Here is a 13,973-nt window from a genome sequence, read left to right as displayed (position 1 = left end):
GTCTTCACAGTATTCAGCATTTGCATTCATGTCTTAAAATACAAGATGTCTATAGAAAACAGGATGAAATGAAAACTAGTGAAATGGCTGTAAAACTGAGCAGCTGGAAGGCACATAAATATAGTTTGTATAACTTGAACTGAGTCAACGCAAATCAAAATCAATATTCATCAAGGAAGTGAGAAAATTGAAAACACCTATACAAAGGCATATTGTCCTGAAAAACAAGAAATCTGAAAATAATTTAGAGGTCAATTTAGATGACTAATATCTCAGAATCAGTATTTGAGGAGTATTAAATAACTGAGGCTTTTTTCATAATCAGATCAACGAAACAGAAGATGTAACAAACTCTTTTAACTCTGTATGGAGTAAAAATTCTGAAAGACTATCTATGGCTTTAGAGCATATTTTACAAATAAGAAGAAATAGTTGAAGTTTAAAAAGATACAAACATAAAAATATTCAATACCTAGAATAAACACATTGCAATGAGATTGAATAATTCAAATTATTTAGGTGGTGTGTTAGGAAGCTATGGTTTGGACATGACACACATATCTCCACAGGGAAAGATCCAGTTTTAACACTACTGTAATCTAAAATTTGTCTGAGTATGCCATCAGGAGAGCATGCCACACTTGCCTGTTGATGTTTTTTCACGGAATTCTTCGAGTTTCATCAGAGTTGCTGATGTCAATTGCTCTAAATGTACATCTTTCGGAGGTCTGAAGAAATCCACTAAGCTATTTACTGTCATCTGTTTAAAAAAAAATATTGTAAATTTACTATTAAGTAGGATTCTTGACAATTTATAGTTTATTCAAATATTCACTTACTGCATCATATACTATTTCCAGTGGTTGTGATTCTATTCTAATCCTCTGATCTGCTTTCTCATCCAAAGGATTCGTCTCAAACATTATGCTTAAAAGTGAGGTACTCTCGTCTGAATAGACCGTTCGAGAAGACAGGAGACGGGGTGTACACTTTTCTTGAGACACGCCTGTAACTTCAAGTGAGGTAATTTTTGTTTCAAACCTGTAAAGAAATGTAAGCAGATGGCTCAGATGCAATATCCATCTAGCTAAACACAATTAGATGGTAAGAGGATAAAAAATTAGATGAAAAAAAACCCAAAACACAAACCAGTATAATACATTTCCACCCCAACTATAAATAGCTTATTCTAAGGTTTTAATACATACATGTATGTGTTAACTGTTTTACATTTCACTATCTTTTGTATCTATTAGCTGCCCCCGTCTAAATAAAAAAGGGCATCCAAGTTATTTCCTTCATACACTTTTCATGAAGACAGGTGTCAGGGCAGGTAAGAGATACAAACGGGAATTCTTTAGTTATGACCTCAGGAATTAGAAGGTACATTTATTGTGGGAAACAGACATACAGCAGAGAGAAAAGGGTTCTGATGTAGAGAAATCAAAGAAACAAAGGTAAATAGGCTCATTACCTTTGTTAGTCTCAAAATAGTCTCAAAAGAGGTACTTTATACATCTTGGATTTTTTCTATTTTTTCCAACACATTATCCACCTCTATAACAGCTCTCAGTTGAAGTTTTTATCTCCCAACACTCTAAGAAAAATATTGCACTGTAAAAAATGTACTATTTTTTCCCTTTTTCTTAGCACAATAGCATTGTCAGGGTCATTTAGATGAAAAAGAGTATCAATGTACAAGAGAAAATACAGAAGGAAAAATTTTTTAAAATTATGCATTAAACTAATCAAGATCAATAGTATTTTAATATTATACATGAATTATTCTTGTATGTCTCAAATAGAAGGAGCCAGGTTTAAAACAGAAGGGTTACCTTCTCCAAGAATTTTTAAGTCATTACATTTGAAATAAAATTGAAATATTTCAGTAGATGCTTTCCACCACCTACTGTGAGACCACAAAACAAAGAAAAAATTATCAGTTACATCTTTCTCCCACAAATCTAAAAGTGAACTGGGAACACAAGAACTTTTCAGCCATGTTAAATGCCCACAAACAAGTGGCTGCAAGATCACCTTGCTCAGGTTAAGTTTCAAAAGGAAATTTAACAATCACTTTTCAAAGTAAATAACAAGTTAGCAGCTAGATTGTTTGCACATAACAATGGCAAACTGGGGGGAAAAAAAAAGAGAAAAAAAAAGGAAAAAAAAAAGGAAAAAAAAAAGAAAGAAAAAAGAAAGAAAGAAAGAAAAAAAAAAGTATATCCATATTACCAAAAAGAAAAGCTCCCAAGATGCAGAGAATTCAGTCATGGAAAGAGTATCCATGATTTATCCCTTTAGCTGCAGAATGATTCCACTCCTAACTGCACAACAAATGACACTTAAATACCATAACAGTCTTAAAACGCCTACTAGTCATCATCACACCAGTATGATAGAGAAAGCTCACCTTATTGCTTGTGCACCTGGTCGCTGGGTAAATACTGTACTCAAGTCAGCTAATGCAAATTCTATTAGCTTAGGAGTTAGCTTGTTTTCTCTTATTGATATCGACATGCTTAGTAAGTTCACAGAGAACTTCATGGCTTCATACTAGATATGCCAGAGAAACAACAACACAGGAGTATAAAATACGTTACTATACATCTTGATGCAGTTTATGAAGAGATTAAAGCTATAACTAAGTTTGTAGATTGTATCACAGATGGCGTAAAAGTCTACCAAGAGGCAGGGCTAAACTAAAGAGTAGAGCACCCTTACAAACATGAGTCTTTGATATCTTTACCACGTTTTGTGATAAAGGCCCTCTGATGCAGAGCTAGAAAGCAGTTCATCATATCATCCTTGGTATCTCACAGTAAGATGATTTATCAGACTATTTCCAAATGGTTGAAAATGTTGCTCTTTCCTGCTACAATCCTTGAAACATCTCTTTCTTTATATAAACACTTATTCTACCTCATCTACTACCACTCATTAGATTCCCTAGTGCATTTTCTTAAAAAGCTTTTGAATATTGTAAGAAAATATATGAATATACTTCAATTTTTAAACCACAATACACTGCATCTATGATATTTTTCTTGTTAGAGCAAGCAAAAATGTATTCTTTATTATTTCAGAATAGCCAAAAGTAGCTTTATAACTGCTATACTGAAACTGCATCTAAGGATGGTCTGCTACGCAGAAAACTGGCTGCAGCAACTTCATTAACAGACATCAGAACAGCATTCAAATATAGAGACAGAGCTTCAAGTAATTTAAAAGTGATTTCCTATCAGCTTTATAGATTTTTATTAGTAGATAAAGCTATCAACTGTTTGTTATCATATATTCAGCTATGACTTACTGATTTTGGAAGGGTTGGATCCACAGCTGTTTCACTATATCCAATTGCTGCATAAAGTTTAGCCTTCTCTTCCTGTGTCATCAGTTCTTCAAGACCTGCCACATTTCAAGAGGTTAGTTAAAATGAGCTTAGTTAGTTACTTTAAGTATAGGCATCTGAAAAACGCAAATACTGTTATAGACTTTCCTGTGCTTGGTAACTCTGTAATATACAGTAGATGCTGTCAACATTACTGTCCTGAATTAGTAGAAGAAAATACCCTGGGGTTTAAAGCCAAATCTTGCAAATCAGAGGCATGCTTTAAAATGCTCTTAAAATTTTTTCTTACCTATTCTATTTCCTAGCTTACTAACAAAAGAAGCAGCCTTTTTGATTTAGTTTCTGTGTTCCATAACCTTTACTAGGTGCCTCATAATTCAAACATACAATGCATGAAACAGACAAATTTTAAAAGAAATGCAAGCAAAATTGTTTATATTCCATTAATTTCTACTGCACTGAATGAAGATCAGAAGGAACTATGGAAGGACCTGTACAACTGTACAACCTCTGTTACATGCAATCAACAATTGCATCAACAAAAGAAAAAGCTAAGAGAAAATGTAAACATTATAATTTGATAACGAAGTTCCACTGCTAGGGACTGAGGACTCTGATAGATTCCTAGTAATTAAAAGAATATCAATAAATTATCATACTTGAACCCTTTGTTTCTTGGTTTTGTTCATCCTTTTTTCCACCCGACCAGCTCCATATCCAGCTAAACCAGCCACCAGAATTTTCATCATCTTGTTTTACTCCTGGCCTGTAGATTTTCATTCCAGCCTTCGTTGCCTTAAATTTAAAAAATATTCAGGTAGTCATTTTCTTCATGCTTTTTTCTTTATTTTACTAAGAAAAGTTTAGACCCAAGGCAGCTCTAACATATCAGAACATCATTAGACAACCATTAAAAAGGCAAAATATTGGTTTTTAGTTTCCCTTGTACTTTTTCAAGTACACTGTGAATTATTGGACCAATTTTATTTTGCATAATAACAACCACCTTTACAAAAGAACAGAGAATGTAAAAGATCAATAAACACTTATTACATAGCAATTTTCTCTCCAGCTTTCACCATAAAAAACCCTCAACATTATATGCAACAGCTCTCTAAAGAATTATTTAAAATACATAGGTAACCAATTAAATAGCAATCACAGGCCAAATTTTACATTAGCCCCATATTTTTCATTTCAAGATGGATACCCAAAACAACTTAAAAAGTATTTACTCTCATAACACAGTATTTACTCTAAGTATTCCTGCATGTGATACATATAGTAAGAATAGTAAGGAAGCCCTCCCTTCTCCCACATTCATTATTTTCATAACTAGGGAATGCCCTATCTGATGCCAGTGATGATTCCAATACTGGGTCCTCACAGAAAGTGTCAACTACATCCAAAATTGACCAGTAAAAGTTTGCCATGGGGATGGCAAACAAACATCAAGTCATCCAAGAGATAAATTTGTTCTCAGAACTGTAGCGATCCACACAAACTTTCTTTGTGACTAATACAATTCAAAAATACACAAACAGTTGCAGATAAGCCCTAAATTTGAAGGCTTCTAATAAAAGTGAGACAGGGATCTCCTCTCAGCATTCTAACCCAAAGATCTCTGCAACACAATTACAAGAAACAGCTGATTATAAATCAATAAATCAAATAGGGACTTGTCACATCTACATACCTACTGGCCAAAGGAAGGCAGCACTCGCCACAAAAACCTAAAGGCTTCTGGGTTTATACTATTGATGTGCCTCAGAGAGATGATTCAGAATGTCAGCTTAACAACACAAGGCTTCAAAAAGTTTGAACAAAGTCCTCAAAAGTCCTCTTTATAAAGGTTATCATGTCACCAAGCAGATGTTACAAAGTGAATGACCCAACGAAGAAATGGACACATCTTAGATAAAAGGAGGTTAAGTGCGTGAAATTATAGCTTTCTGGGATACTGAGGGGTTGGTGCTGGAGGACAACTGCCATGGAGAATAAGTGATGTTTAAAGCTATGACTCTTAAAATGTCCAAAGCAGAAGCAGGTAGCCCAGGGGTAAGAAAGACTGCAGACAGAAGCCACCTCTGCAAAGATGAAGAAAAAAATTTGTGCAGTATGGGAACTACAAAAATTTGCTGAAGAATCCTCTTGAACTTTTCCTATCCCCCATTTACAATGGTTTAGTAATCAACACAGGCATAGACTTAAAGCTTAGTCAGCAAGGTCAACTATTTTGACTAAAAGAGAACTACCTGAAAGGTGGGTGTAGCCAGGTAGGTCAGCCTCTTCTCTCAAGTAACAAGCAACTGAACATGCAGAAACAGCCTCAAGTTGTGCCAGAGAAGGTTTATATTGGATGTTAGGAAAAGTTTCTTCACTGAATGGGTTGCCAAGCAAAGGAACAAGCTGCCCAGCGATGTGGTTGAGTCACCATCCCTGGATGTATTTAAAAGGCATGTAGGCGTGGTGCTCTGGAACATGGTTCACTGGCAGACCTAGCAGTTCTCTCTTAATAGTTCAACTTAGTGATCTTCCAGGTCTTTTCCAACCTAAATGATTCCATGATTCTGTCCCATGTTCTTAAAAGTCTGCCCTGGGTTGAAAGGACAATATGTCTCAAGCTGATACAGAGACTTGATGCTTAGGTCACTGAAGCTACTATTTGGTACTTCAAGCACTTGTGATAAAGAAGCAAAAGTGGTCTGAGGTTCGGAATATAAAATTCTGGCTACAAAGTTGCCTGAAAATCAGCACTGTGATCAGAAATGTGACTTCTGAGGAACTTGACTTCAAGGTCTAGATAAAAGTAAGCCCTTGAAATTCAACTCTTAGGTATGTTTATAAGAAATAAAAAAGCTTTGCAAATAACAGGATCATTTGCCTGGCTTTACTCAGCCCACATCCAATGGGCGCTCCTTTAAATACCTGGCAGACCTAAGACTAACTGTCAGGATACCAAACTAGTAGTAGATTTGTCTCTTCTAAGTCCTTGGAGTACATTTTCAAAGGTATGACCTGATAACAGTAACACAGATGGGTCCTGACAGATAGATGGAGACTTGGACACAACTTAGAATCATTGTGATGTGATTTTCAATACTTTGAAATATATTCAGATATTCAGAAAGCATATCTTTCAAGATACACTTCTAACATTTTTAAAATCAAGACAAAGCCCAAACAACTGAAAATTCATTTTCTTGCAGCCTACCTTCTAAATGTCACAGAAATGTATCTTAAAACTCAGGATTTGAAGGTAGTCAGAAATGCAGCATGACAGAACCCTTTGTAAGCAGCATAATCATACTGGGGAGAGGAATAAAACTAGATAGGAAATACTTCAGGATTTCCATCAACTTTCAAAAAATTGGAGGAAAAAGTTTAAAACCAAGACAAACTATACACTGCAAGATAAGACAATTCCAAAATCAAATTTTAACTAAACCAAAATCTAACCTTCCCCAACCCCTTGAAAAGTACTCCAATTTGGACAAACTGAAAGGGAGCAGTCATGAATGTTTCTTCTGGTTCTGTTAAAGTCTGGGTAATGGTAACACAAGCATTCAAATGGGGGTGTACATACAGACAAAGAGATGGAAAAATCACATTTATAGAATTCTCTTCAGAGCTTTGGGTTAGGAGCACAATATCTGTGACTGGTGCAATTGCATTTATACTATATTTAATATATGTCACATACTAAAAAAAAAACTAAAAAATCAAATTTCTTTCAAGCACTGGCATAAGACTGATATTTATTAAGTTTAATTATTAATTACTGCCTTCTTTCAGATTGCAAACTTCTTATTCTGCTTACTTTCAGCTACCTTGATTACTAATGGAGAAAGATTACAGATTTCAAAAAAACTATAAATATTTCACTTCAGTGTCCTAGAAAGATGCTCAGACGCTTACATGCAAAACTATGCAATACATTAACCAAGGAAAACCAAAGCTAACCAATTAAGTGTAACTACTCAAGTCATATTATCTTGCCTAATTCCACTAATCTACTTAAATGTATCCTGCATTTGCTCTACTCTGAAAAATATTTGCAAATGGAAACATTACATCTCCTTGCAAAGAGGCATCATACTAGAAGTCATCACTCAATGTAATAAAGTATCATTTAAAAAAGGAATAAACTAATAGTCTAGGCTGTTGTGGGGGGAGGGAGGGATCCTCCATGTGACATCTCGGGTATAATTGTTCCCAATTTGACACTGGTCGTCTGTTGGCCACATTTTCCACAGTAGATCTTCCCCTCCAGAAACAGAAAGGGATTTATCCCAGATCAGTCATTTTGAAGAAAAAGTATATGGAGTTATTTAATTTTTGTTTAATTACAAGCTGAAAAACTAACTATGCGTTATAATTAAAAAAAAAAAAAAAACATGAAAAAGGAAAATTGAAAGACTGTATGATGCACAATTCAATCACCATAGCTAAAAGGCATCTGCCTAAAATCTCTATGACCTCACATTTCAGTTATTCATAGACTCATTTAAATGATGCAGTTTTACCTCAACTTCTGCTTGTTGCCTTGCTAGAGTGATGTTAAAAATATCCAAGACCTTTTCGAATTCCTGGAAGAGAGATGAGAAATTTTTTTTGACAATTTGACAATTGTTACATTCCATAGCTCAGTTTTACATGAAACAACAGCAAGTAATTCAATTTATGCATCCAAGATAATTTACTCAATCTGAAACCTCAAACCTGGAAAAGAAAAGCACACCAGTTCAAGCTGTTCTTTCTTGTAGTTTCTTATTTCAAGAGTTACCTCATGTGCTCACAGAGCGAGGCAGTGACAAAGTTGCAAGTACGCTCACTGAAAATTTTAACTTAGAACTGACTTAGGAACATTTTAACATTTAAGTTTGAACAAGTATCAAGATGAACAATATTTAAGCTTTGAACAAAAAATTACTAACCTCCAAAGATTTTAAGATTTCTTCATTGGGTTTTTTTGATGTTATCTTTGTTTTGTACATCTCTTTATATTTCTTCACTTGCTTCCTATGATGTGAAATATGTTCCCATGACCACATTTGGAGCTTGGGTTGAACGCTTACTTCAAGGATGCCATAAATAACATATTTCCACCTAAAGGCAAAGACAAATATATAGCTTATCCTTCTGGTATACTGGAAAGACTCCTAATGCTTTAAACACTCTCACTAAATACAACTTCAAGTTGCTAAGAGTGAAATCCCCTGACTAATACTGCACTTCTGATCAGCTGAGAAACCTAAGAATTTTACTCTCTTTTTTCCCCACACAAAGTTGACAGATTGCCAGCTCCTAAATTCCAAGAGTAGCTGCGTATGAAAAGTACCCACAAATCTATGCATGTATGTGTGAGAATAACAAAAATATATTTGTAAGGAATCTTCTGAAAAGAAATCAAATCCTTGCCATCTGTGTTGCAAAGTTTTGCTTATTTTTAGGTAATAGCTTTGTTCTTGTAATACAACCTAACACATAACAGGGGGGCTTTCATTTAAACAAATTTATGATGCAAAACCACTTTCAGACTAAAGTTCCTAATAATGGTCTTTAACACTGCAATCACAGGTTTTCAAATATTGTGTCCTCCGCTTTGGTGTGAGGTCCTCATCAAGTTCTTACGATACTAGCTAAAGAAAAAATAATAAAAACAAAAAGACTTCCTTTCAAAAGGAAATGCATTCTAACCTCCTTAAGTAAGAAGCAATTCCTTAGCAATTATTTAAAGTTAATAACTAGCAAATGATTTTCAAAGTCTAAGGTTGCCTACCATGTCTTGGCGTTGTTGTGCACTGGAACATCAGGTCTGTACTTCCTATATGGCAGATTTCGAGTCATCATATCAATAGACTCCAGAAGCTCCATAACACTGAAGTACTAGGCAAACAAATTCAAACTGAGCATTATTATCTTTCTGAGAACAGGTATCAAGCTTCTCTTTGAAGAGAAAATCAGTTACAAAGAAAAACAAGACTAAGCTAATAGATTCTACATGTACACTATAAAATTTCAGACTGACTTTCTTATTCTTGCAAACTAACTTTTTTACTACATTATATAGAACTTCAGAAAAATAGTTGGTACCTGTGGCTTATTGAATTCAACAGTTATATCCTGTAAGTTTACATCTAAATCTATTTTCGGTGATGAGAAGTCAACATCAGATCGAGGATTCATTAGGAGTTTGGCTTTAGCTGAAATTGGGCGGAATACTAAAAAACACAAGTTGATATTAAAAGTGCAATTAACTTATTTAAGACTGTAATAAATTATATATATACTTATCGTAAATTATGCCCGACTATTAGTTTAATACTAACCTTGAAAAACATGAACTGCACCAACACAGCTTAAAATAGATTGCAATCTATACCAAATTTTCAGTTTCACTCTGGCAAAATCAAACAGATTTTTGCAGAATACCACCACAAACCTTCCTGTTTGCTGAGTTACATACAGATGTTTCAATAAATAGTTTACATTTGTAACAAATGTAATCTTTTTTGGCTATGATACATTTATAGTAGAAGATCATTTTGAATATAGCATTTATTTCACGATAGGAAATATTTCCTATTCCTATTTCACTATAGGAAGTATTTCCTATTCTGTAAGATTTTCTCGTTGTAGTTACAAATGCTTTACTCTTTGATAAATTATATTCACAACAATCGTTAAAACCAAACATTCCATATTTCAAATTTCAAGCCCAAGTAAGCATGGAACGAAATCAATATGCATTCTACATAAAAGTGAGGTACATTACTAGAAAAAACAGTCAGAGCAGAAATATTTTATCTGTTACAGAGTTTGGCAATGCTAGGCATTTGAAGCCATGTTTAGCTCAATATTTTCATCTGCTTCAGCAATTGATCCAATAGTAAGAATTTTTATATTACTTGAGTTCATGTAAATCAGATTTTTATCAAATATTATTTCTTTCATCTCAGCAAAAATACTGATATATTACCTACATAGAAAATATTCCAAATTCACTGAAAGGTTCATACAAGTGGAAACATGCATTTTTTCCAAGAAACCATGACACTTTTAGCTACACCTCTATATTGGTAGCATTTAAGTTATTTTTCTCCCTGTATTTAGCTTCCTAAACTTCATTTTTTATGGTTCTTATACACAAGTATAATGTTTGTATTTACATGAAAGAACAAAAATAGACTGCAGACTTATTACAATCCTATTAAAGTTTTAATCTAAAGACTTGCCCCAAACGGGACCAAATTTTCATTTACCACAGAACACCAGCATGGTGAGCAACTCTGATGGCACTGCTGAATTTAAAGAGTGTAAATCTTGAATCCTAAGCTTTACATACACCTATTTTCAACTTACTATGTAAAGACCTATACAACTTAAAATGTTTAACACTTATTTTCTTGCAAAAAGAATCAAAGCCACAACTAACAAAGATGGGCAAGAAATCAGAAGAAATTACTAGATAGCTGTCTGTCAGTCAACGTAAAGACTCTTAGGGGAAGGCAGCAGGATAAAACCGACAGTGCCTTTTTAACTCTGGCTATAGTGGACTGAGGACTTTCTTGCTGGAGATCAAGCAACTTCCAAGGCCATTCAGACTTCTGAACAGTTTCTAAACAATCACACAGATACACGATAAACACAAACCATGTATTTTCCATACAATGAAAAGTAAACTATCATCGTGTTTGAGTGAACCCAATGTGACTTTCAGACTTAAGCAAGCAATATTCAAAGCAATACAACTTGCAATATCCACATTAAAAAAAAAAACAAAAAAACCCCAGTATTTCAAAGTTATGTGATTACTAGTTTCCACTTCTCATGAAAAAAGATACTTTGCATAAATCAGATGACCTCAAAAACATACTCAATCTGAATTCACAAAGCTTACACGGTGTATATGTTTTTGCTAAACTTCTTAAATAAAGGAATTAATCAATGCATGTTAAGAATGAGGACCTATGTATGACATTCCACTAGAATGATACACGACTCAAGACCCACTTTTATCAAGGCTTTTTTAAGGCTACCTATACAATACAATATTCATTATCAGAAAGACAGTTACTCTTCCAGGTTTAAAGTGCATTCCTAAGAAAGATTTTTGAGTAACAGCCAAAGTGAAAACCTCTGAGATGCACTAAAAATTAGAATTATGAATGGATATTACAATTAAGTAACACTTACCAAAATCATAACCATCTGGAACCATGTTGTGGCTGGCAACTCCCTGTTTTAAGTTAACCTATACACACAGAGGAGTTAAAAGGAAGTTGCATTTCTATTTCCAGATAGTTTTAAAAGTACAAAATGTTAGCATTTTTAAACAATTCTCAGATAATCCCTCTGATCGAAAGTAAAACTCAAAATACTCATCTATGTTTTAAATAGAACAAAATGTCTATCTTTAGCTAATAAAAATTAGCTAAAGAGTGCTAAGATGACTATCAATTGTCTAAGTTCTGTTACTGGCAGACGACTGGGTTTTTTAACTTTTTCAGATGGGTGTTACTCCTCCATCACACAAAAGCCATAATATATACTATTTTTTCCTGAAAAACACTTTTAATTCCAAACAATTCCCCCAGCAGATTGACATAGGAAGAGGCAGGCCTGAATGTGAAGCATGCTCTCTGCTTCCCAGTTTCAACTAGAAAGCTAAGTACACTATCTCGCGCTTTACTTACCAATGATTCATCACAACCACCATGGTAGAACATCTCTGATTTCACATTCCAATAAGCACAAAGGTTATCCAGTCGCACAAGCTGAAAATACAACAGAACATATGCATTAGTATATACAAATTTTAGATTAACAATTTGGATTTCACAAAGTATGGATGAATAAAAAATACTCAAAATGTTACTTTTTGATATATAAAATGACACATTTTCTTGATCTCACTTTCTATGAAGAAACTCTAATGCAGGTTTTTTTATTAGCAATTCTTTCTTTAACATACAGTTTATACTGTACCTTATGGAACAACTTGGCAGTTTCATCATGTAAACATGGATTCCAATTCTTATCTGAGGTCTGAAATGAGAATTATACAAAAATACTCCAGTATCTGTAATTCACCAACATCTTATAACTGAAACAAGCTACAAAAAAAGAAAGTAATGTCATCATAATTAAATGCCATGGAAAATAGTGGGATACAATCTTCTGATTTAAGATGATTAATCCATTACTCTAAGTGAAAACTTGAAAAGGTTACTTCCCCCCCCAAAAATACGTACATGTACGTACATTGATAGTACATTGATAGGCTGCACACAAGAACCAAAGATACTGTAAGATTCTGTTTTCGGTATTGCAAACCGTTTTCCTTTACACCAGGAATATTTTTAGGCAGGCTCTTTGGACAGAGACAAACAAGCAATTGAATTATTTTATAATCCTGGAAGCAATTCTTTTTAGTTTGAGCCTAAAGAAGACCCTTTAATGTGCTAGGAACAAGCATTCATGAAACCACCATTTAATTCAAGAAAGTAACATTTACTTAAGACATATTTCCTTTAAGACTAGCAGTTACACAGCAAAAACTACAGCACAATCAGCATACTGCTTCTACTACACAGTCTTCCAGAAAAAAAGTTTCATACCACTGGCAATTACTACTCTTAGCACCCTAAAGCCAAGTTTGCGGATTGAAAAAAAAAAAAAAAAAAAAAAAAAAAAAAAAAAAAAAAAAAAGGCTCCAGATGAAAGAAGGGTGTCATCTTTTTTCTTTTCTTCTTCTTTCCCACCACTCCCTGTTACCTGTTACCAGGTAGTAGCTTCCTGCCTTGGAGCTCAAGTTAGTTTCAGTAAAATATTCAGAATGAACAGCCCAAATCCAGCCCAAACAGCAAAGTGTACTCGAAGCCACAAAGTGCAGCAAGCAAAAGAATAAGAAATTCCTCCTAAAGATCTACTTCAATGTAGCATTTTATCTTTAACGGCACACCCACTACAGCACTTACACTGAATTTGATAAACAAAGTTGTTACCATAGTGCATTGCTGAAGATTATAGGTGTACTTTCCATTAGACAGTATGTTACCAGAAAGCACAACACACAAAAGCACAACTTCACCCACTGGTATTTATTGAAATGTTTTTCAGATAAAAGATGAGAAATAAATTTACCTGCAAACTTAAATTTTGAAGAGAAATCCCAAATGACAAAGGGTTATCACGATTTGTGATCTAAAAGAACATAGGAAAAGACAAAAAAATAATTATTCATACTCTATAAGCATATAATGGGCTAAGAATTTAAGTACCTTTATATTTTGGTCCAAGCTTCTTTTCAGTTTGATTGGGTTTTTTATAAGACTAAGAAAATTCCACAACTTTACTAGTATTCTCTCAGCATGAAAAGCAACCAGAAGAAATCAGGCAGGTTCCCAATTTCATATCACAGTGCACAACCCCTTATGCTCAGATACACAAAAGTACTTACGTCATCTTCATAGCGAATATGGATATTGGAAATTTTCAGCTGAAGATTTTTGATGACCTGAGTAACTAGCTTTTCTACGAAAGTGTCTTGTTTCTCTTCTTTTACTTTATCTATGTTAAAGGAAAAAAAAAAATCAATGTTTTGTTTACATTTCAG

General features: G+C 34.0%; 1 protein-coding gene across 3 annotated transcripts in view; it reads right to left on the bottom strand.

Annotated features, from left to right (window-relative positions):
* Nucleotides 1-13,973, bottom strand: part of VPS13A (vacuolar protein sorting 13 homolog A) — a 105,280-nt gene that overhangs the window by 80,242 nt on the left and 11,065 nt on the right. For 2 of the 3 annotated variants that reach the window (XM_040091293.2, XM_040091294.2), the window contains exons 6-19: nucleotides 13,818-13,927; nucleotides 13,502-13,561; nucleotides 12,344-12,403; nucleotides 12,052-12,132; nucleotides 11,552-11,609; nucleotides 9,449-9,576; nucleotides 9,135-9,241; nucleotides 8,290-8,461; nucleotides 7,879-7,941; nucleotides 4,012-4,147; nucleotides 3,314-3,408; nucleotides 2,414-2,556; nucleotides 840-1,041; nucleotides 646-760 (exon numbers count right to left, since the gene is read on the bottom strand). In XM_040091293.2, the coding sequence (XP_039947227.1) occupies nucleotides 646-760; nucleotides 840-1,041; nucleotides 2,414-2,556; nucleotides 3,314-3,408; nucleotides 4,012-4,147; nucleotides 7,879-7,941; nucleotides 8,290-8,461; nucleotides 9,135-9,241; nucleotides 9,449-9,576; nucleotides 11,552-11,609; nucleotides 12,052-12,132; nucleotides 12,344-12,403; nucleotides 13,502-13,561; nucleotides 13,818-13,927 (1,530 nt within the window). Of the gene's footprint in view, nucleotides 1-645; nucleotides 761-839; nucleotides 1,042-2,413; nucleotides 2,557-3,313; nucleotides 3,409-4,011; nucleotides 4,148-7,878; nucleotides 7,942-8,289; nucleotides 8,462-9,134; nucleotides 9,242-9,448; nucleotides 9,577-11,551; nucleotides 11,610-12,051; nucleotides 12,133-12,343; nucleotides 12,404-13,501; nucleotides 13,562-13,817; nucleotides 13,928-13,973 lie in introns of those variants that run through there. The other variant, XM_040091295.2, reaches the window with a different exon arrangement.

The sequence above is a fragment of the Hirundo rustica genome, chromosome Z (assembly GCF_015227805.2).
Source record: "Hirundo rustica isolate bHirRus1 chromosome Z, bHirRus1.pri.v3, whole genome shotgun sequence".
NCBI classification, from domain to species: Eukaryota; Metazoa; Chordata; class Aves; order Passeriformes; family Hirundinidae; genus Hirundo; species Hirundo rustica.
This window is presented reverse-complemented; position numbering and strand designations above follow the sequence as displayed.